This window comes from Cryptomeria japonica, chromosome 7 (genome assembly GCF_030272615.1).
Source record: "Cryptomeria japonica chromosome 7, Sugi_1.0, whole genome shotgun sequence".
Classification (NCBI taxonomy): Eukaryota; Viridiplantae; Streptophyta; class Pinopsida; order Cupressales; family Cupressaceae; genus Cryptomeria; species Cryptomeria japonica.
This window is the reverse complement of record NC_081411.1, coordinates 484,397,343-484,418,911: the sequence shown is the minus strand read 5'-3', so window position 1 is coordinate 484,418,911 and position 21,569 is coordinate 484,397,343. Positions and strand designations below refer to the sequence as shown.

At 36.8% G+C, this 21,569-nt stretch overlaps 1 protein-coding gene across 1 annotated transcript; it reads right to left on the bottom strand.

Annotated features, from left to right (window-relative positions):
* Positions 1–16,896: 16,896 nt before the first annotated feature.
* LOC131065746 (uncharacterized) lies at positions 16,897–18,924 on the bottom strand. The gene has a single exon (XM_058000369.2). The coding sequence runs from the start codon at positions 18,601–18,603 to the stop codon at positions 17,344–17,346; it is 1,260 nt and encodes a 419-aa protein (XP_057856352.2). The 5' UTR covers positions 18,604–18,924; the 3' UTR covers positions 16,897–17,343.
* Positions 18,925–21,569: the final 2,645 nt, after the last annotated feature.

Below are 21,569 nucleotides of genomic sequence, written 5' to 3'. Positions count from 1 at the left end.
ACATGAAGACAACTTCTTAGTCCAAAAGAGACGCTCCACTTCTGGAGGGTAATCCATCCAAATTTCCTTTTATGAGGATGAACAATTAAGGATGTCAGTAAACTAAATTTAGAACTGTGCTTATTGTACTTCCCACATGATTCACTAGGAGGAAAATTTCAACCCTTACCAGACATGTAACCTCCCTCTTCGGCCACAATGGTCATATATAATAGGAGGAAATGCATGCCTTAATGGATGTAGGCAGGTTGTTCGGACTGAGTCTGCCTTGGAGAGAGGATATCTTGATAAGGATGTGTGATTGTACTTGTTAGTAGTTACATCTGCACATGAATTTATTTCCATGAAATTGGAACCTAGGGTAGTTTGGGACAATTTTCCAGTCTACCCAAGACTGGCATTATTTGGCCTCATTTCAACCTCCAGAGGATTTTGAATGCCTTGGCCATCTCTGACAAGAACTTGGCCACAAAATCCCATTTTTCCTTCAAAAAATTGAAACCAGTTCCTTTAGTGTTGCTCAGAATTGCCAAATAAATTCAATGGATAATCAAGATGCTAGAAATCAGAAAGGCTTATTATGCTCCCATTCAATTTCATCTCAGCGTCTTGTGTTGAAGCAAGCTTGGTTTGCAGCTCTTTACATTCTATCTGCAGAGCAATCAACTTTTCTTCATTAGCAGCTAATTCTTCATGAAGCCTCTCCATGGCTTCATTACATCTCCACAAGGCTTAATCCTTTGAGGATACTTGATCAACAAGGTAGCTGCATTGACCTTATAAACCTGCTAACTTCCTCATGAAAAGACTAAGGATTTCCACTTTTGTACAGAATTCATTCAATAAACTAACTCTTAATTCTTGCCTCTGAGATGGTGGGTTTTTTTCTTCAACTCTCAATTTTCATGCTGCAGCAATCGAAAAATTTCTTGGTTGGGACAGTGTTGTTGCCTTTGTACAATCCACAGATCAAACCTGGGGTACGTGGGTTATGGTGCTTGATCTAATACAACTACAAGACAACAGAAGACTTGCTCCATGTATGCTATGGTCATCGGAATGTGCTTGGTTTGAAATAAGCGAATTTCTTTAACATATGAGCCACTACCTGCATGAACACTACAATGCCAAGTTGTATACTGATATCCTCGCTTGGGTGAGTTAGTGAACAGATTTTTCTAGGTGCTCTACCCTGTTATGTTTTTCTTTATCATACTTGCCCATATAACATTTATGTAAAGATGACGAAAAATGAAGAATATCGATTAGTTTAATTCATTGTGCCAAGGTTTGTCTTCTACAAAAGTTCTTTGAACCTTCAGCTTTTATTGATAAATTAGTGACAACAAGTGCTTTTGGAAGCTTTTTTGTGAACCATAATGATAAAATTGACAGGGACATAATTTTTCAAGTTTTCAACAGTAGCCCAACATTCAGTGCCCCATATTGCATTGGAACTAGAGAACAAGCTCTGTGAAGTTGCAGACCTAGCAATGCATTAAAGTTGGCAGACTTATCCAACTCAAATTCTGCTTTGGAGGACCCTGGATCCAGCCTGCAAAGTTGCCACTTTGATCATTTTAAGCCATTATATATCATCTTTTATTCTTTTTGAGTTGGTTGTTAGCTGTTAGTATATGGTAAATATGATTGCTATTCCAAAAAACTATAGAACTTAACTGTTTGAAAACTCAAGCACTTGAAAACATGTGATATGTAGAAGAAGTGTTTGCAACTTCCAAGCCTAGATAACTACTAGGTTCAACTAAATTGAACACCTCGAGGTCCATACCAAGTTTCATTTTTTAACCTTGTAATCTTCACATATGTAGTCGTAAGGTAGACAGTTAAAATATTTTAGGTAGGTAAATTAATCCTCAGTTTTCTATCCTCTACATGTGTTTCTTCAAAATATGTATCTTAACAATATAGTCCAGTGTTGGAATAAAAATTATGGCCTCGATGGCTGACATTAAAACCAACTCAGACAGGCAGAAAAGCCGGCCAATTTCTGACTCTCAACTTCACATTATAATCTAGAAAGGCCAACATGTTATATGTCAAACAAAGAGAACCAATCTTCCGTAGGGAAGCCGGTATTAACACTCTTAGGAGTATCAACATTGTAATGAGAATTCGAATCTCTAAAAGACCCAAAAAACACAGAAACTTTATATGTTAATAATTTTAACTGGAATGTTGACTTTTGTGTATAGGTGATTACAGACTGATTTTAAAGTACTCACTTTTGTTTAATTATCAAACAAATTAAATTTGCAAAAAAAATTAATGTTCCTATTAATTTCACTCAGGAATTGTTTCTAATATCTTTGTAAATGGGATCCCAACAAATACAGGAATAAAAAGTTTGTACATGCTAAAATGGTTGATAACTTGATACATTCTTATACAAAGTACACATTCCACCCAAATTTTCATCATTACTTTGTATTTATCAGAACCAAAAATGTGAGGACTCTGCAGTTAAAAGAAAAATTTGCCACGAAGCTCAATATATGCAATAGAATAAAAACTATCGAATTATTTTGAATTCAGTGTCCTTAATTATGGAGTGCAAACAAGCAAGAATATGCAAACAAGAGTAATTGAAAGTCAGGTCAAGAGCTGTCTATTTTAGCTTTCTTTACCTTTCTGATTATTACTTTCACTATCTCAGTGATGTTAGACCAAAACAATATAATAACCAGGTGTATGAGCCAGATTTGCATTGCAAATTAGCATAGAAAATTAAGATTTGTTGATGTAAATGCCCTTTAGTGGCATGTCCCACCAGTCGTCAGTTCTTTATGCTTGAATATTTTTGGAATTTCGTTAGTAACTAGTCTTTAAGCATGGGAGTGGTCATTTAGTGCCTTCCCAGTTTTTCATTTTTTCAGTTTTGTTATAAAAGGTGGTGTGTAGCTGTTTTTGAGGGTGGTGGTCTGCGGTTTTGGATGAGACTCGGTAAATCTACTAGATGGAAATTGCTCAGCAGGTTTTTTCAATGTATCTGCATTGGTTCTGTATTCTGGTGGAACAAATAAATGGTCTGTACAGTCATCTATGGCCATGCTGGTTTTCTATTTTGTTGGGTGTTCTGTCTGATTATCAATTAGGATAGAGCTGGTCCAGGCAGCTTGATGCAGGAGTATCCTGCCTGCCCATGCAGAATGACCAATATGCAGATTATGCTGATTAAAGTTGGAAGGTGTTGGTTATTTTGGAATGACCAATATGCAGATTATGCTGGGCATATGGGCTAATAAATAGAATGAAAAGGAAGCAATGCACGGAGACAGTGGAGCCAAAGCACAAGAAGGGGGCAGTACATGGAGGGGAGAGTGAAATGTGGGCTGCAATGTGAGGCAATAGGAATCAATGAAATTAAAAAAAAATGCAGAGAAAGGGATACACGAGGAAGGCTACAATGTTGGGCTGCGTAGGAGCTAGAAGGCATAAGGTTGCAATGTAATGCCACAAAGTGGAATGCGACGAAATTAAAACAGCAGACTTGAAATGGTTTGCAATTTCAGTAATGCCATATAAGTTTGTAGAAGCATCGGGGGTATGAGGGGGGCAGTGAAGAGGAAGGGAGGGTGAGGCTGTGCAGGGAGGAATAATATCGCCCCAAATGATTAGGAAGGGGGTGCGCAATTGTGTGGAAGGCAGTGTTGAGAGAGGGTTACGTAATGTTAAGTTAAAAAAAATGAGCTGCTTGAGAAACGTGTGTATGCAAGTAAGAGGAAATCCCTGGTAGCTGCGTAAGGGAAATAGAACAGAGGAAGAGAGATTGAAGGGCTGCGTGAAGTATAAGGAAAACTCCTAAGGTGCGTGAGGACTAGAAATTGTGATAGGGAAGTGAACAGTGTGGATAGTGGTGGAAAGAAGCCAAAGCAAAATGCCTGCAAAGAACGTCTGAGGCTGCCTATGCAAGTGTGAATCCTATAAATTGTGATAGCTATCCTGTGCGAGTCATTATGTAATATACTTCATGGGATTAAGCTTGTGATGGATTTGGTATCAGTTGGAGTTGGAAATGAGGTTGTAGTCCAAAGAGAGGGCAAGGTCAATGAGAATGTGAGAAGCCAATGAAGGCTCTGTCTGTTGCATTGTTTGCAGATTTTTTAATGTATTTGCAATTTGGATATAACTGATTTTGTTTTACTGCAATCTTGGTATCTATTTTGGAAATTCAGTTTCCTGAGTTTGGGAAGCAAGAGGTAGCCCTCTTGCATCACAGCCTCAGAGAAAAATCTGCATCAGAATGGCATCCAAAGATGCTAGGAGTAGAGAGTTTGTGGTACAGCTTTAGCTGTTTTTTTTTTGATAGGTAAAAATAGTATTTTAATTTTATTAATAATAATAACTGAATTTACAACAGATGTCCATCAAAATGAGAAACCCACTACCCCAGAATACCATTCAATCCCTCGTGGGAAACTCAAAACACATAAATTCTACCCCCGAACCCCTAAGAGCAAAACCCTGAACTATGAGAAATAGAATGATCCACAGATCTCCCAAAAAGAATATAGCATCAAACTACTACCAGGGACAAAAAACAGAGAAACTGACCACACCTACAAGCGGCAACTGCCCACCAGGACCACCACGCGAACAAAAAACACCACTGGAATCCTTATTGCTCATGTGCCCTCGACACCTCGGCCACCACCCTCTTCCCACTTCTTGACGAGGCATCTACCACCTCTGCAAACTTCTGCTTCTTGGAACCCTTTGAACCCAGCGATGACCCCTCTTCCTCTTCAATTCAGCCTGCATTCCAACCCCACTCTACTCCTCCACTTCCCTCTCCTCTCGGCACGTTCTATTTTCCAACATACGTAGGTAGTTCTTGATTTCACCCAGACCAATCTGGACCGCTACTCGACATATCTCCTTATCTTGATAAGCTTCCCATATGAAGAAGGGCCGTAGAGGAGGAACAACTTCACCAACATGTAACCAATCTCCACCTACCGCCACGAAACCTTTGCCTGGCCTTGCAATTGCCATGAACAACGCCAAACCCCAGCACCACTCCTCCCGAGCACATTGCATAACAATCCAAAACACTTCTTCCTTAAAGCACAATTTGAGACACCAAGCTAGGAAGAGGGAGGCAATATCCGCGTTTGTTCTATATCTGTAAACTGCGTCGAGGAAGGATTCCCCCAAAACCACCATCACCTTGTGAAGAAATTCATCATCTTTAAACTTGAACACTCGCTTAAGACACTCCACCAATATTTTGCCCCAAAAAGCCACCATGTGCTTGAGAGTCTGTAATGAGAAATTCACTTACATCTCGTTGCTCCAACCTTTGGCTCTGGGAGACAGTACACTCACTATTGAAATAAAGAATAAACCAAACTTGAGACATTGTACAGCTTTAGCTGTTATTAAAATTTAAAAAAATTGGATGACTCACAGGAGAGCTGTTACTGAGGCCATGGATGGAAAAAGTAGATATCAATTACAGAGCTGTATTATTTGCTGATTCCTGTTTGAAATAAGTTTATTTAGCCTGGCGCAACAAAGGTTATCTACAACAGTTCAATTTGCAATGGCCTAGAGGAGAATCTACATGAACTGGGAAAGAAGGGATAGGCAAAAAATTGTAGGCTTCCAAAGAAATGTTGATCAAATCCATTGAAGCCAATAACATTTGCTTAAGTGTGAAGAGGAACAGGAGAACCTAGGAAATGTTGCTAGGGTAGTGAACTCTATGTAGAGGTTCACTGAAGTCGTGACTGAACAAGGCTCCAAGGTAAAGGTTGATATTTTAGACTTCAAAGAGAAATTCAACTCATATTTATTCCTAAACTAGGTCCAGGAGTTGGAGGAATATTTCATGACAAAAGACATTGATAATGATAATTTTAAAAGAGTGAAAATTGCAGCATTGAAATTGAAGTCACATACAACTCTATGCTGGGAGAACATGCAGAGTTTGAAAAGACAAGGAAAAGAAAAAATCAGACTGTGGACTAAGATGCTAAAACACCTATAAGCTATAATATTGCCTTCTGATTACCAACAAAAACTATTTAAAGACTATTAGAACTTAAAACAAAGGGATTAGTCAATGCAGGCTTATACTGAGCAATTTATGAGACTTAAATTTGGATGGATATACAAAAGAATCAAAGGTAAGCACTACCCCAGTACGTGAATGGATTATGAGCTCACCTTGGTGAAGATACCTACTTTGGACGAGGCATATGAATATGCCTTAAAGGCAAAGGAGAAAATGAACTGGAAAAGAAAGATGATGAGTGAAAAAGGTGATAGCTACCAAAATTGAAGAAAACAAGTTTCCTTGGCACATGATATATGTGAAGAGCCTAAAGAAGGCTAGAATGTGATGGCCGGCTTTAGCACAAGAGAAGGCTTTAAAGGTAGGGAGTGAGAACAGCAATCTTTTGGAAGTTGAAAGCCCTTGAGATGTTGCATATGTAGTGAAACACATATTACCTAGATTGCCCACAAAACCTTAATAAAGGAAATGGTAGCATAGGAAGAACTACTAATAGAGGAAGTTGAAGCAGAGACAAGAGAGAAATTGATGTTGTGACTAACCTTAATATTTGGGAAGAAGTAGGAATTGGAAGCTGATTTGAGAGAAAAGATTGTTTTCTTAACAACTACAAGGTAATCACAACAGTGGATCTACTAACAATCTGGTGAGTAGAGAAATGGTTAACAAATTGCAGCTTGCTTGCATTCCAAAATCTAACTCTTACAGAGGTTCTTAGTTAAAGAAGGATCAAAACGTAGTTGTGGATAAAACCTTGTCTTGTCGCTTTCAAAATTGGTCCTTATGTGGATGAAGTGCTAAATGATGTGGTGTTAATGGATGTGTGTCATTTGCTCTTGAGAAGGCCCTAGAATTATGATTAAAATGTAATCCAGCATGGCTAGGAGAACATTTACGAGGTACAACATAATGGAAGGAAGCATGTCCTCAAGCCGTGGGAATAGGCAGGAGCATTTAACATGGTGCTTTGTCTCTTCTATCAAAAAACAGACTTAAGCCTAAAGAGAAAAACAATTTGCTAAATAAGCCACAAGGTAAGGAAAAATGAAAAATCATGTTTAGGAACCAAAATGAAGTCGAGCTAAAACAAGACTCAACTGGCAAGGTTAATAGTGCACCACAAGAGATAAATGTTGAAGATTCAGTTGACTATGATCATCATTCAAACTAAAAGTGGGAAGATCCTACAAGTAGTTTTTATAGACATCTAAAAATGGCTAATGCATTTTCATCTTGTCATGTCCTCACTTTCTTACCAATTACTGTATATTTTATTAATTAATTTAATTAAGCTAATTTCCTCTAATAATTAAATATTGTTTAATTATTTTATTAGCCTTTTCTATCCAAGATTAATTAAATATTTGTATTTAATTAATTGTACCATTTAATTAAATAATAATTAATATTGGATTTAAATTATATCATTTTCAAAATTTATTTAATTAGCTAACGCTTCTCTCAAAATTAAATAAATTCAAATAATTCATTTAATTTTCCCACCTCTAATAAATAAAATAAATATTCTATGCATTTACACCTTTCCTTATCCTTCCACCTCATCAATCCATGTGCATTATAGGTCCTCCTCTCTCTTAATTTTTCTCATTCGTTGATCCTTCTAATTAATCTCCACCATTGATCAAATGTTAAGTGAGGCATATAAATAAAATCTTCACTCATTTATTTATCCCTAGCTAGCACTTTTGAGCACTTACACTATCGTCAAATTATCAAGCATTATCATTATCAAGGGCTAGCACTATCATTATCAGTCATACATTATCAAGCATCCATTATCAAGAATCTATCAAGTATCCTTTGTCAAGCATCAAGCCTTCATACTATCATGATGATATCAAGTTTATGCTACAAAATCTGAAAGCAAATCTAAATTAAGCATTCAAGTATTTATCAAGAAACAATGGAGCAATCTAACTATGGTATTGTTGTTTATCATTTGATTTATGCATAAATCTTAGGCTTTATTGAGTGATTTTTTGAATGTGAGTTTTGGATGTTGCATTGCATCGTTTCCATCTTGTTTAGATTCACATTTTCACCATTCGCAGTTCATACTGGATTGACTCTAAATTGTACGAGTATGAGAGCGATCGCAGAAAATCCTCCAAGAATGTTATCAAGAGTTTGATGAAAGATGACAACTAACTCAGTCTGAGAGCAGCAATACTATGCATGATTGGAAAAAGAGGAAGAGTTTTGAGTTTGTTGGTGGTAGCAGCAAAGTGAACATTGGAAGATCCTACAAGTAGTTCTCAATGGATTGAGAGGTATAGTGAATTGTATGAGCATGAGAGTGATCATAGAAAATCCTCCACGAATGCAGTCAAGAGTTTAACAAAAGGTGACAGCCTAACTCAGTCTATGAGCAGTGATACGGAGCATAGTTAGGAAAGAGGAAGAGTTTCAAATATGTTGGTAGTAGTAGCAGCAATTATTCTATCGCCTCTGCATTAGAGACTTGGCCTGCTCAATCAGATGGTGGAATCAGCACTGGAATCTGATGCTGGAAGTGCATGGGGTTGGAAGATTTAGTGGTGGCTTAGATTGTACTAAGGAATCCCAAAAGAATACTTTGAAGATAAAACTACTGGAAGGTTTGCACCCTTATGCCAGTAGCAACAAAATTCAAAATGGAGTTTGCCAAATCAGGTTCTCCCAAATCAAGGGGTTCAAACATTTTTACAAGATAAGGAGGTTGATGTAACAGCACTTGAAATGTCCCCTTTTCAGATATACCTAATTTTGCCCAAAAAAATAACAAATCCAACAATACAATTTATTTAAAAGACTATTCTTTCACTAGATTACAAAATAGTAATTGAATTTAGGAAAAATAATCAATTAACATCAAACAAATGATAAAGAAGTTTCCAACTGTAAACATGCACACTATAGCTTCAACCATATTAGAAACTTGAGGGGAAAGCACCATAAGATGCTGGGAGACTATCCTCCACAATTAGGCCCAAGAGCATCGAACAACCAAGTCAATCCGACCCCTTGGCCCACAAGCAACCAACTCAATGGGTGTCTACTCAATTGAGGGGACCCATACTCCTGAATCTCCCTATTATGTTTCCTTGCTAGTTTATAATATGATTGCATTATTAAAATCCAATGAATAATTACTAATCCTGAATCCTATGTGGAATGGCAATGTAATTCAATAATAAATAAAATTAAGACTTCATAGGAGATTCCATAACAAACAATAGACTTATCCCTATTGCATACCAATTACTTCAGAAATATAATAGTTTGCTAAATCTCACTGCTTTATAACTTCAGCTTATTACTACTTAATATTCCCAATTACTCAATGCCTTCTTATCCAGAACAGATCTCAATATCTGATCCCATGTTTGCAGATCAGAACTGTCTTATATTTCAGATCAGAACTAATTCCAATTCATTCCATGCCCTTCTCCATGAATAAACCCACCCTTTTCATATTCCTCATGAAGGGATGAAGAGTCACCATTTTTCACGGACACAATTCCCTCCAGTGACGTGTCCTTAATGCAAATCAATTTATTTAATTACTATGCTATTTGGCAAACGTTACCCCCTTTTTATCCCAGTCGGACCTTTGAATTAAATTGCTAACCCCTTTTAATTCCATTAATCGAGGTCGGCCTCCTATATTGAAATGCTATTATATTTTTATTTTTTTTTATTATTTTTTTGGTCGGCCCTGCTGTCATCACCTAAGTTTTGTGGCTGTAACCCTATTTATATGGTTGCAAATGCATTTATTGAGGAGGGCATGACAGCCCTTTGGTGGAATGGCCCACTGGTTGTGAGATCTTTATCCTTGAATTATTTTGATATTTTGTTAGTAATTGTCCTGTAGCTGTCAGATTGATCATATGGTGCCTTCCCTGTTTTTAGTTTTTTTCAATTTTGTTATATAAGCAGGGTGTGTTAATGGTGGTCTGCAGTTTTGGATGAGACCTAAGTTACCAGTATGGGTACAAGGACGAGATACAGGTATGCCGATATGGCAAATTTGTTTCCCTTGGGTATGGTACCTTTAGGTATGGGATGTGTGTGTGTATACAAAAAAATTAAAAAAATATATACAGAATTGTAAAACTAAATACATGTGATAGTATGATACTTCATCATTGATCAATGCCAAATGCCAAAACGGTAGTGATAAAGATACATATTAAATGCCAATTGATAGTTCAGAATTTCAATATTATGTTAGTTGGGCGCAATAATGCTTTTAGGGTCGTTTTCGGGTTTTTGCATGCCAAAAACTGTTAAAAAATGTTTTAGTTTTTCACTTTGTGGCGCTGAGCGCCTTTGGGGTACCTGTGGTATGCCTAGGGTGCGCCTCAGACACCCCCTTGTGCATACCCGGGAGTACCCACACCCCCTGTGCATACTTGGGAGTACCCGCACCGGTATGCACCCAGTACGGGTATGAGACCGATTCCAGGCGTATCCGGTAAAATAAGGATGAGACTAGGTAACTTTTAATAGATGGAAATTGTTCAACAGTTTTTTCCTATGTATCTAGGTTAGTTCTAAGTTTTGGTGAAACAAATAGTTGGTTAGTACAGTGAATAAATAGAGTATTTGTCATCTATGGCTATGCTGGTTTTTTTTTTTTTTGTGTCTATTTTGACTGATTATCAGCTAGGATAGAGCCCGTACAGGCAGCTTCAGAGAAAAATCTGCAACATTTGCCATTGCATTTACCACTGAAATTAATGACCTTAATTGTTGTTCTCTTTTTCTAATCTTAGCATTATTGTGTAAAGATAATATTAGATATCACCTCAATCATCTTGGCACTGTTTGTGCATATACCTGTGCCAAATTGGCAATCAAATAGGAACTTTAAAGTCAGTGCATATATTCCTGGTATACCACAAAATATAATTTGCATACTTGGACTCAGCAAACCAAAAATTTCCAACTTGGAAAAACTTGGCAACTGAAAAACTACTTAAAATTCTTAAAGAACCTTAGTTCCCCATGGACACATCCTCTACCCTTTGGATGCATACCATATTGTGGATGTAGAGATGCCTTGGAAATGTTCCCCCGCCATCCTTGACCCTCAACTTCAAGTGAAAAAGTCCCAAAAATGGGTAGGAAACAACAACATGCAATTGGTGATGGCTGACCATCCCCATGCCAAAAAGGTCAGAAAATAATAAAGAACAGCCCAAGTTAAATTAAAATTAATGTTATGTCTTGTGTTGTGGGCCTCCACACCACACTCTTAAATAAACAAAACATAGCTCCCTTGTCCATTCCAAACAATTTTTACATATCCCAAAACAATGCAATAGAGATCATTCAAGAAGGAAAAATAGCATTGTGAAGAGCAAACTGTAGCTTGAGGTATCAAAACTAGGGCAGCAAGGTGCAACATTAGTGAACAGTACATACTAATGAGAAGTAGGGCAGTAGCAAAGGTAAGTGTATCTTTCTTGTTCTTCTTTTTGATTTATTTATTTTCAAAGTTTAAAGGAATAAATTTTTTATTTTCTTTCTTCTTTTTTTTCATATTTTCAGTTTGCACTTGCATTTTATTTATTTTTAACAATACAACATGAGTAGCCACTATGGCAATAGTGAACATTAAGTGGAAGAAAGAAATATACAAGTTGAGGCTCAACTCAGTGTTAGGTGAAGAGCAACAACTACATAGCCTGTTTGAGTGCTCTTCCATTTGAGTGCCGCTATGCAAAGGGCCTTTTCAAATCCTCTAAACCTCTTCTTCAATTTGTGACAGCTCTAGATAAAGACAAAAGATAAACTTTGGGAGGAGTAAAGTATGGTTATGTCATATTTGCAATAAAGATTTTACAAGGAGCTACACTAGAGTATATAGTCACATCTTAGGCATTGCAAAATAAGGATTAAAATTTGTCCAAAGATAAAGACAGCCGAGAAGCAGAGGTTAAAAGATTGAGCAAAACAAGATCTAAGGGTATGCCAGTGCCAATAGCATCTACACAATCAGCCATGCCATCCATGATTGCTAGTGATAATAGTATTATTTATACAAGAGGAATGAGTAAGACTGGTGGTAGTGACAGGGTGGGGATTGTTGTAGGCATGCTCAATATGCAAGCATGGGAATTGGCAATCTTTCATTGCCAAATTTATCTTTGCCCATGCCATCCCATTTCATGTGACACATTCTCATTATTTAAAACAAATGTTCAAATTTCTATTGGTCCCTCATTAACCCCCATTAGAGAACATAATTTGGCAATGGAGGATATGGGGCAAACTTGGATGATAACAAATTGCTCGACTCTCATGGATGGGCAGATAGATATTAAACATCAGCCGCTCATCCACATCATAAACACATGTGCAATTGGCTCTTATTTTCTTAGAGTTGTTGATTGTTCAAAGCAGTGCAAGGATGCGGACTTCCATTTTCAGATTTTGGGAGAGGCCATAGAGAAGGTCGGGGCCTCAAATGTTGTACAAGTGGTCACTGATTCAGCACGTGAGTGCAAATTAGCTAGAATGATGGTGGAGGGTGCTTATAAGTACATCTTTTGGATCCTATGTTGTGTTCATGCATTAAACAACATTGAAAGATGTGGGAAAGATAAATTAGGTGAAGAAGCTATTGGTAGAAGATAGAAATATTCAGATGTTCATTTGCAACCCATCACACCTCACTTGCTCTCTTAGGGACTTGTTTGAGGAAGAAATTCTTCAAATCTATGGAGACTAAATATGTCAGTTAATTCATTTTATTAGAAAAAATAATTGAGATGCAAGAGGCTCTATAGTCAATTAATGATGGTTCATCCAAAATGAGTAGATGACCTGCTACAAAAACTAATAATGGATAAGTTCTGAAACAAAAGATTTTTTGATGACAATTGGTGGTCCACTATGAGGTATTTTTTATTTATTTATTAATGTTGACAGTATTAGGATGAATTTTAACACTTATTTCAAATCTGCAAATATAACTTCAAAACTATCAATCAAACGACACATGCAAGAACACAGAAATTATGTGGAAAACCCCTAAGGGAAAAAACCACAGCAAAATATTGCTTTTATTAACTTCTTACAAACTGTAGGCAACAACCCACATAAGACACCAATCTTACAAATGTGAGCTCCAACTCACTAGAAGCACCAACTCCCTCTGAGCACCAACTCAATATGAGGCACCGAGCTCCAATAAACTTTTCTTAAAAAAACATCTCTGTACTTTGCTCAATCTTCGAAAAATTTGTCCTTCCTCCTCTGCTCATCACACACTATCTCTGATTTTCAATCACAAAAACAGCATTCACTCCTCAAACTACATTTCCCTTTTTTTATAATCTCACAAAAAAAAAATATTTTTTTCATTCACATCCTTAAAACTCTTCAAGAATAAAACCTACTAAAAAATGGCACTACTGTTTGGATTATCAAAAATGGAAGATTTCTAAAAACATTTGGGCACCTAAATCTGATTATGAAACCTTATCAAATCTGTTTTGAATCTGCATTAAATCTTTCTTTTCATGTCACATTAAATCTTTCTTTTTATGACATAAATCAAATTTTCAAAACTTTCATTTTATGTCACATTAAATCTTTTTTTTTATGACATAAAATGGATTTGGTTTTAATCTATCATATCCTCAAACATTCTTTTCTTATTTCCTTCTAAAAGTGGCGGCCATCTTTATGTGATTTGCTTTCCTTTCTTGGCAGCTTTCCTTTCATGGCAGCTTATATCCTCAAAACATTCTTTTCTTGTTTCCTTCTAAAAGTGGCAGCCAGCTTTGTGATTTGCTTTCCTTTCTTGGCAGCTCATATCCTCAAACATTCTTTTCTTGTTTCCTTCTAAAAGTGGCAGCCAGCTTTGTGATTTGCTTTCCTTTCTTGGCAGCTGTAAAAACTGATTTATGCATCAAGCTTTGACATCAATGACAATTATCTAACAAATGTTTGTACCTGATAATCTTATTCCTTTTTGTATTAGAATTCGCATTTTTTTCATTTGTCTTATAATATTTTTTTTTTACTTCATTTAACTTTTTAGATATATTTGCTCCTTCATGTCACCTATTGTAGATGCCATTAGATATGTTGATACGGACTCTCTTATTTTAGAGAGATTTATGAGACATTGGATAGCAAATGAAGTAAGCAATTTACTATAGTGATCCTAATCTAGGAATATATGAGTAGCATATCAGACCTATTGTGATGAAACGATAGAACACCATGAAAACCCCACTTCTTATAGCAATCTTTTCTCTAAACCCCAAATGGTATTCAACAAAGGTTGGGAGGATAACTCCTTCTAATGATAAAGAGGTGAAAGAAAGGTTAATGAAGGCCCTTCAAAAGATAAATTTAAGTGGGAATCTACTTTACTTTACATACAATGGCTTTCCTTTGTTAATATTCACAATCCAACATTCAACAAACCAAAAGCGAAGGTATATATAGCTATATTAGCTCAACTGCCCCTATTGGATGGTAGACATGGTATGGGAAGAATACACTAGAGTTGAGGACACTTGCCATTTGCCTCTTTTCACAGGTTGCCTATCCCTTTGTTTCAATGAGAAATTGGTTTTCATATAGCTTCATCCACTCTATCAAGAAAAATAGGCTTGTCTCTCAATGGGTGGAGAAGTTGGTGGCCATGCATAGTGCCTTGCAACTTCAAGATCAACAAACTCTAGCTTTAAAGTGGAATGTTGATCTCAAAGATGCCATATAGATTAATGACGAGGAGGCACATCATTGGCTGAGGCAGCCCCTCATAGTGGCAGTGACTCAAATTCAAACTCCCGTGTTATGCAATGTTAGCAGATGCCAATTAGAGGCAGTAGCATATTTTCTATGTTTTTGTTGTTTTCTAATTGACACTTGCAGCCATTGGACATTTTGTTGTAAATTTTTATATAATATATATGCACATTGATAATCTCAAGTTGTCAACGATTTAATTTTGTTAATTGTTTATCAACTTTCATGTAAAATCTCAATTCAACTCTAATGTTATGTATTAAGATTCTCTAGCATGTGGTCAATGCCTTATCAATGCTATAATATGATATTTGAAATTTCTTATATTTTTTAAGTTTCCCTTTTTTTTTAATAGCTCCCTTGCTGTCCCCTAAAAAATGGCCTCCCAAAAATTGTCCAGAAATGCATACTCCCTCTCCTACCCTCCCTGTGAAAAAATTAGTGTAACAAAGAAAAAACATAAATTTTATGCAAAGTAGAGTTTAAATACAGACCCACTTAAAATCAATTCTCCAATCAAATACCATTGATCACATGATCATGAGACAATTGCCAACACAAGTGATGGAATTGCACAATAGGGTAAGTAATGCTGGTAGTATGAATGAAAAGAAGCAACCAAACGCAACTGCGTGAGGACAAAAATCGCACAATGAAGCAACAGCTAACAGAGGTCATCGGGGCATGAAATATGTGAATTTTTAAGTGGTGAATACCTTGTAATCATGCAAAATAACAGATATGTGATGGTGTAAGTTATCAATTTGCATGAATATCTCAAATACGCCGGCAAGGACATCTATTCCAGGCAATCAAGCACTAGAACACTAGCAAAACAAATGATTCTGAGTGTCAAACACAAAAGTGCTAGCAGTGAACCCCAAACCATGTGACAAAGACAAGAAAGTCGGCATTAATCATGAAACCACATTAATACCTTGTTTTTTCAACATAAAATCCACATCAAAACCATGTTTCCACATCACAGGAGCACACTAAAACTCACAAATACTCGTCTCCTACAATTGGCAAGTTAAAACTGCAAAAACTCAACTCTTCAAAAACCCTGCAACTACTCACTAAATGGCTGAGTACTCAGTGGGTGTTCCAACTATGCTACGAATAACAGCAGTTACTGTGGCCTCTTAATATAAATTACAACAGACACATAATGTTCAGGATTATGTCTACATCCTGTCCTATCCGAGAAGTAAATTATCTGTAAACTATTATATGAACGACCTTCAAACTTTTTCTAGATATGGAGACATTGAAGTTCCCTTCATATCCCTACTGTTGTTTGTTTTCTATTCAAATAAGTATGCAACTGCCCAGTCAGCAGTTCCGAAATGCAAATTTGTTGTACCTCTAGGTTTATTGAGTATATCATTTCTGTCAGTATATCAATACTCAGAGGAATTGATATTGGGACTTGATGTTGCCCATTATGTTGATATTTGAGAGACTGACCGCAGGTAAAGACCACAACTAACAGAAATAGCTACCAGCAGACAATGTTCTGTGAGAGAATTCTCATTCATGTCTTCTACTTCTCTGCAGATTTATTTTTAGGAACTGAGCGAATTGAGATTTCCAGAAGTATACATTTTTTATCAATATGTGAAAGACTTCCATAGATTTTTTACCGATATACAAATAATTTCTATTTCTCTGTTGTGTACTTTCAGAGAAAATATAAGAAATGAGATTTCCAGTGCAGATAAACATTTTTAATCAAGATATACCGAGTTAAGATTTCACAGACAATGCTGTTAGTCCAAAACTAGGTGAACAGACATGATCTTCAAAACCACATTTCAAACACACATCGATATCTGAAAACTATGCATCTAGTGGCATAGAAAAGATGCCAGAAATGGGATAAATTATTCAAACATTATATGTATAGATTTTTTTCTGACCTGCTGACTGGGCAGTTGCATACTTATTTGAATAGAAAACAAACAACAGTGGGGATATATATCATTCAGTTGGTGCGGTTTGATGGAAAATTATTCAAACATTATATATATAGTTTTTTTTCAACCCAACAATTACAAAAGAGAGAAACAAAAGTTTGATAATATAATTGAATTTGAATTATTCGTCATATCTCTCAGCTGACTGACACAGGAAGAACTTGCTCAGACAGTCTCAGCATTATGTTAGATTCCAGAAACTTCTTAACAGTTTAATATCTTTATTTGAATTTCAAGAGCAATGCTTTTGCAGTCAGTCATATTAAATGAGTGATTATGTTAGATCCTGGAGCTTTTTAACAGTTTATCATTAATCTTTGAGTTTGAAGAGCAACGATTTTGTAATCAATTATAAGTAATTTGTTACAGACGCAATCGATAGTTTTACATGGAAGAAATACAAATGAAATTACCCACCTTCATCATACCTGGACTGCAGACCAAGAAAAATATGATTTATTCCTCGTCCTCCCATGCTATCAATACATGTGGAACTTATTCTACTTCCAAATGTTAGACTCTTCTCCCCTATCCATGTCTCTCCCTTCATCTGTCCCAATCACCTGCATCATACGAAATCTTTTCCAAGCTTCCAGTTTCAGCATCCGCTTGCAATAGAGGCTCCTCCTCTGAAAACGCCAAAAAGCTACCAATCTGGGGCAATCTACCTTCAGCCTTGACAATCATCTCAGCCATCTGATCCAATTCAGTGTCACTTTCACTTTGGTCGGAATCATACTGGTACCCATAGTCCATTCCTGTGTCCTGAAAGTCAAGAATTTCATCAAGGACGGCGTCTTCGGTAGACCACTTCTGCAAAACGGTATGGATTGCATCCCCGGCATTTCCAGAGGTAACCTGATCCCAGGAGAGCCACAAATCAGCATGTCTTATCAAGGCCCGGCTATCTCCAAGGACAACAGTTCTCGTGTTATTTTTTCTGGCCTTATCTAGCATGTCGGAGAAATCAGAATCATCAGATATAAGAAACATGCAATCAATACCTCTACTCATGGAATGCTGAATTTGAGCTTTCAATGCTGCATCTGCAGCCTGCGGTTTGTCTTCCACTGTTTTCACATAAACACCAGCCCTTCTGAGCTCAGAAGCCAGACCATAGCCAACCTTAGGAATTACCAGAGTCCGAGCTGCGTTCTGATACTTTTCGTCCTTTTCCCTGAACTGTTCCCTGAATTTGGCCTTGCGTTTCCCTTTGAGAGAATTCATCCTGCTCAACTTCTTGTGCCTTTCTCTCTCATGAAGCTGCTTGAAATGTTTCTTCAAATCAACATTGGTTTTGCATTTCCTTCCACAGACACCGCAAATATAGGGTTGCTCTGGTTTGATGAGGCTTTTGCTTTCCATAAAGTCCATTTGTTTTCTCTCACGCCTCTGCTCTACAATCCATTGAGGGACATGAGTGAATGCATGCCTGTTTGCAAACGCTGCCATATCAACAATTTCTCCAAACTTTCCAGCAATCTCTCTCACTGCAACTGCTGCATCAAATGGTGCCACCTTTGGAGGCTTGTTATCCAAATCCCAGTACACAGCCACCTTTTTCTGTTTTTTCCTGGGAAATCCCTCTTCATTCATTATCATTGCCATTGTCTGACTCTGCTTCTGCTTCTTGTATATAGCTGATATGGATTTAACACTTTCTTCTGCCCTTTGTTTTTCGAACTTTGCTGTGATGGGTTTTATCAGTACGTGGGAATGGTAATGAGGAGGGATAAAACAGAGCTTACTGGAATTGGAATTGCTATATAAAGGTAGCCGTAGTGATGGAAGGGGAAGGATGGCCATTCTCTTCTCTTCTTAAAAAAATATGGTTCCTTCAATAGGCAAGGTATTTCAAAACCCAACACAATTGCAATACTCAGAATCGGTTGTGGTACTACCAATACCAATTACCCACAGAGCAAAATCCAGCACAATTGCAATACTCAGAATCGATTGTTATTGTATAATCTACCGACACCAATATTTAAAGAGAAGTGTCTCATTTTATTTAAGAGCGCATACAAATAGAGAAACCTGGGCTACGTGATGAAGTTCAATTAGTCCCACTGAACTAAAAATGCATGCTTTCCCTATCATCCAACTTGCTCCTGCTATACAAGTGGAAGTGGACCTTTTCTCATCCGGTTGAAAGCTCAAAAAGGCAGAATAATTGTTTTAAATAATGTTCATAAAGGTCAAAGAGTCTATGGGACCTATGGATAGCTAGCAAAGAAGCATGCAAAGCTCAAACAAGCCTAAACAAAATATTGTGATTGTTAAACCTCCTCCTTCTTCTACATCTTGGATTTTCTGTTGTGTGTCCTAATTAGGAAATTTGCAACTCTTGTTATCTTTTCTTCATCAAATAGGTTACTCAAGGTTTTTACATTTAGTGTCTCAACATAGTTAATTTGAATGTCATTGTAGGCTAGACATATATAATGTCATTCTATCTCCACCACCACTTGACTGCAATATCTACATCTTCTATCTTCTCATTTCTCTTTGGGTATCATCCATCTCCCTATTTTGCATCTAAGTTGATGTGAGTTGGTCCTTATTTGAGCAATTAACATTTTTGCCTTCCATTTTACGTTTCATTCTTATGTAGTTCTTTTGTGTATGGTCATGTGTGGGATTGAAATGTTTGATATAGTATTCATTTTTCCTCCCTATTTGACCTACCCACATGTTTTCTTTAATTTTTTCTTGCACGTACTTTTTTATTTCTCCATTGTTATTTAGGCAATCTTTTAGGTTAATATCTCATTTATTCATCCATTTAATGTTTTGTTTCATCCATGTCCTCTTCCTTCTGTCTAGCTTCTCTCCCGCTACCATTTTTGGCGAGTGATGTATCTCCATGTTTTCTAACCTCCTTAAGTCACTTAGCAACCAGAACATAGTTGATGCTTCAATAGGGAAAGCCCCTACCCCTGCTAAAACAATCTCATATGGGATAGATGATTTAATCTTGAGGCTAGTCGTAATTAAATGTTTTTGTAATCTCTCTATTTGTCTTAATTTCCTTGTTGAAGTGTTGTTGCCCCATACTTCTCATTCATATAATACCACTGGAACCATAAGAAGCCCAAAAAGAGTTTTCTTAGTTTTCCAATCCCATAGTTCGGCTCTTCTACATCTATTTTGGAGTGAGTATAAGGCTTTCCATCCCCCTTAGATCCTTTTTGCTCTTAATGTTTCCCAGCTGAGTTTATTGTGGAAGTCTAGGCCAAGGTGCTTATATTCATTAACCATTTGTAAGAGGTTGCCCTCAGAAACAAATTCTTTATAGACCTTCTTTCTCTTCAAGGTAAAGATCATGACCTTGGTTTTGCTAGTGTTCACATGTATCCCCACCTCATGGCAAAAATGTTATAGAGCCTTCAAGTGTTCTTTCAAAACTTGTGTTGTTTTTGCCATTAAAATAAGATCATCAGCATATAAGAGCAACTTTATTACATAATGGGTCAAATGAACTCCCCCACCACCAAACTTGTCTATCCATTCCTCTAACTTGTCAATGTATAACCCAGATAGGGTAGGAGATGATGGGAAGCCCTACTTGACCCCAGTGTCACTTCCCCTCCCTATTTATCTCATACCTTATCAATCAATGTCTGAGTGTAATGCAATGATCAATGGTAGAGTACTCTGGCCTAAAGCCCACTTGCCCTTTTGCTCTCCTTCCCTCCTTTTCAGTCCAAAAATTGATTTGTCTTTCTATCATGCTTCCAAAAAGTTTAGTGAAGAGAGAATTGATCATTATAGTGCGATAATTTGAGGGGCTATTCATGTCACCACTTTTGAGCAAGGGGGTGGCAACACTAGTTGACCAATTTGTTGGAAATCCATTTTGGATGACTCCATTGAATATTATTTTGATGTGAGGCGTGAGGATTTCCAATCCCCATCTTAAATTTTCTACTTGTATGTCATCTATGTCTCGAGCTTTATCCACCACAAGATTTCTAATTCCTTCTTTAATATTGTCTGAAGAGAATAGTTTAATTCTTGATCTGATTATCAAAGGGGTATCTTTGTCTTGGTCTCTCTCATATAGTTGCTTTGCATATTCTAGCCATTGAAGATTTGTGATCCCATTTTCTTTGCCCGAGTCTCTTTGTTGCAACTCTTTTCAAAATCCTTTTGTGTTGTGCCTCCCAAGCCTAATTGGCTCGTTTCTTCTTGTTTGTATGTAACTCTCTTTTTCCATTCTCACAAGTTTTGTATATTCCTTGTCATTACTCTAAATTTTGACCATTTTCTTTGTTGCCTTACATTCTTCATCATACCATGGGTTTGCAGGAAAGCTATTCTTGTTGCCCCTTTTAGGTCTAGACCTTTTGCATGAGTTGAGAGCCCTGAGGATTATAGAGGTCAACTCGACACTGCCTATCATTTCCTTGTTTGAATTGACTAGCCCATTGGCTCCCTCATCTTGCAACTATTTTTTGAGCATTGTTTGAAAGATTTCTTGGTTTTCATGTGTCAAGAGGATAGTCCCTTGAGTGATCTCTTTCTCTTTTATTTGTTGCATCTTCTTTTGGTGTTGATTGTCTTTTTGCATGCTAATCTTTACATATATTGGGTTATGATATGATTTCATTTCTATAGGACAATCCTTCACCTCTATACCTATTACACTTGTCACAATTTTCTTTGAGCTTATAACATAATCCACCACACTCTGACCATTATAAGTGTGGCACGTAATATTCCCTGAGCTCGATCAAGCCTTTAAATTGTTGCATATAATTAGATCATAC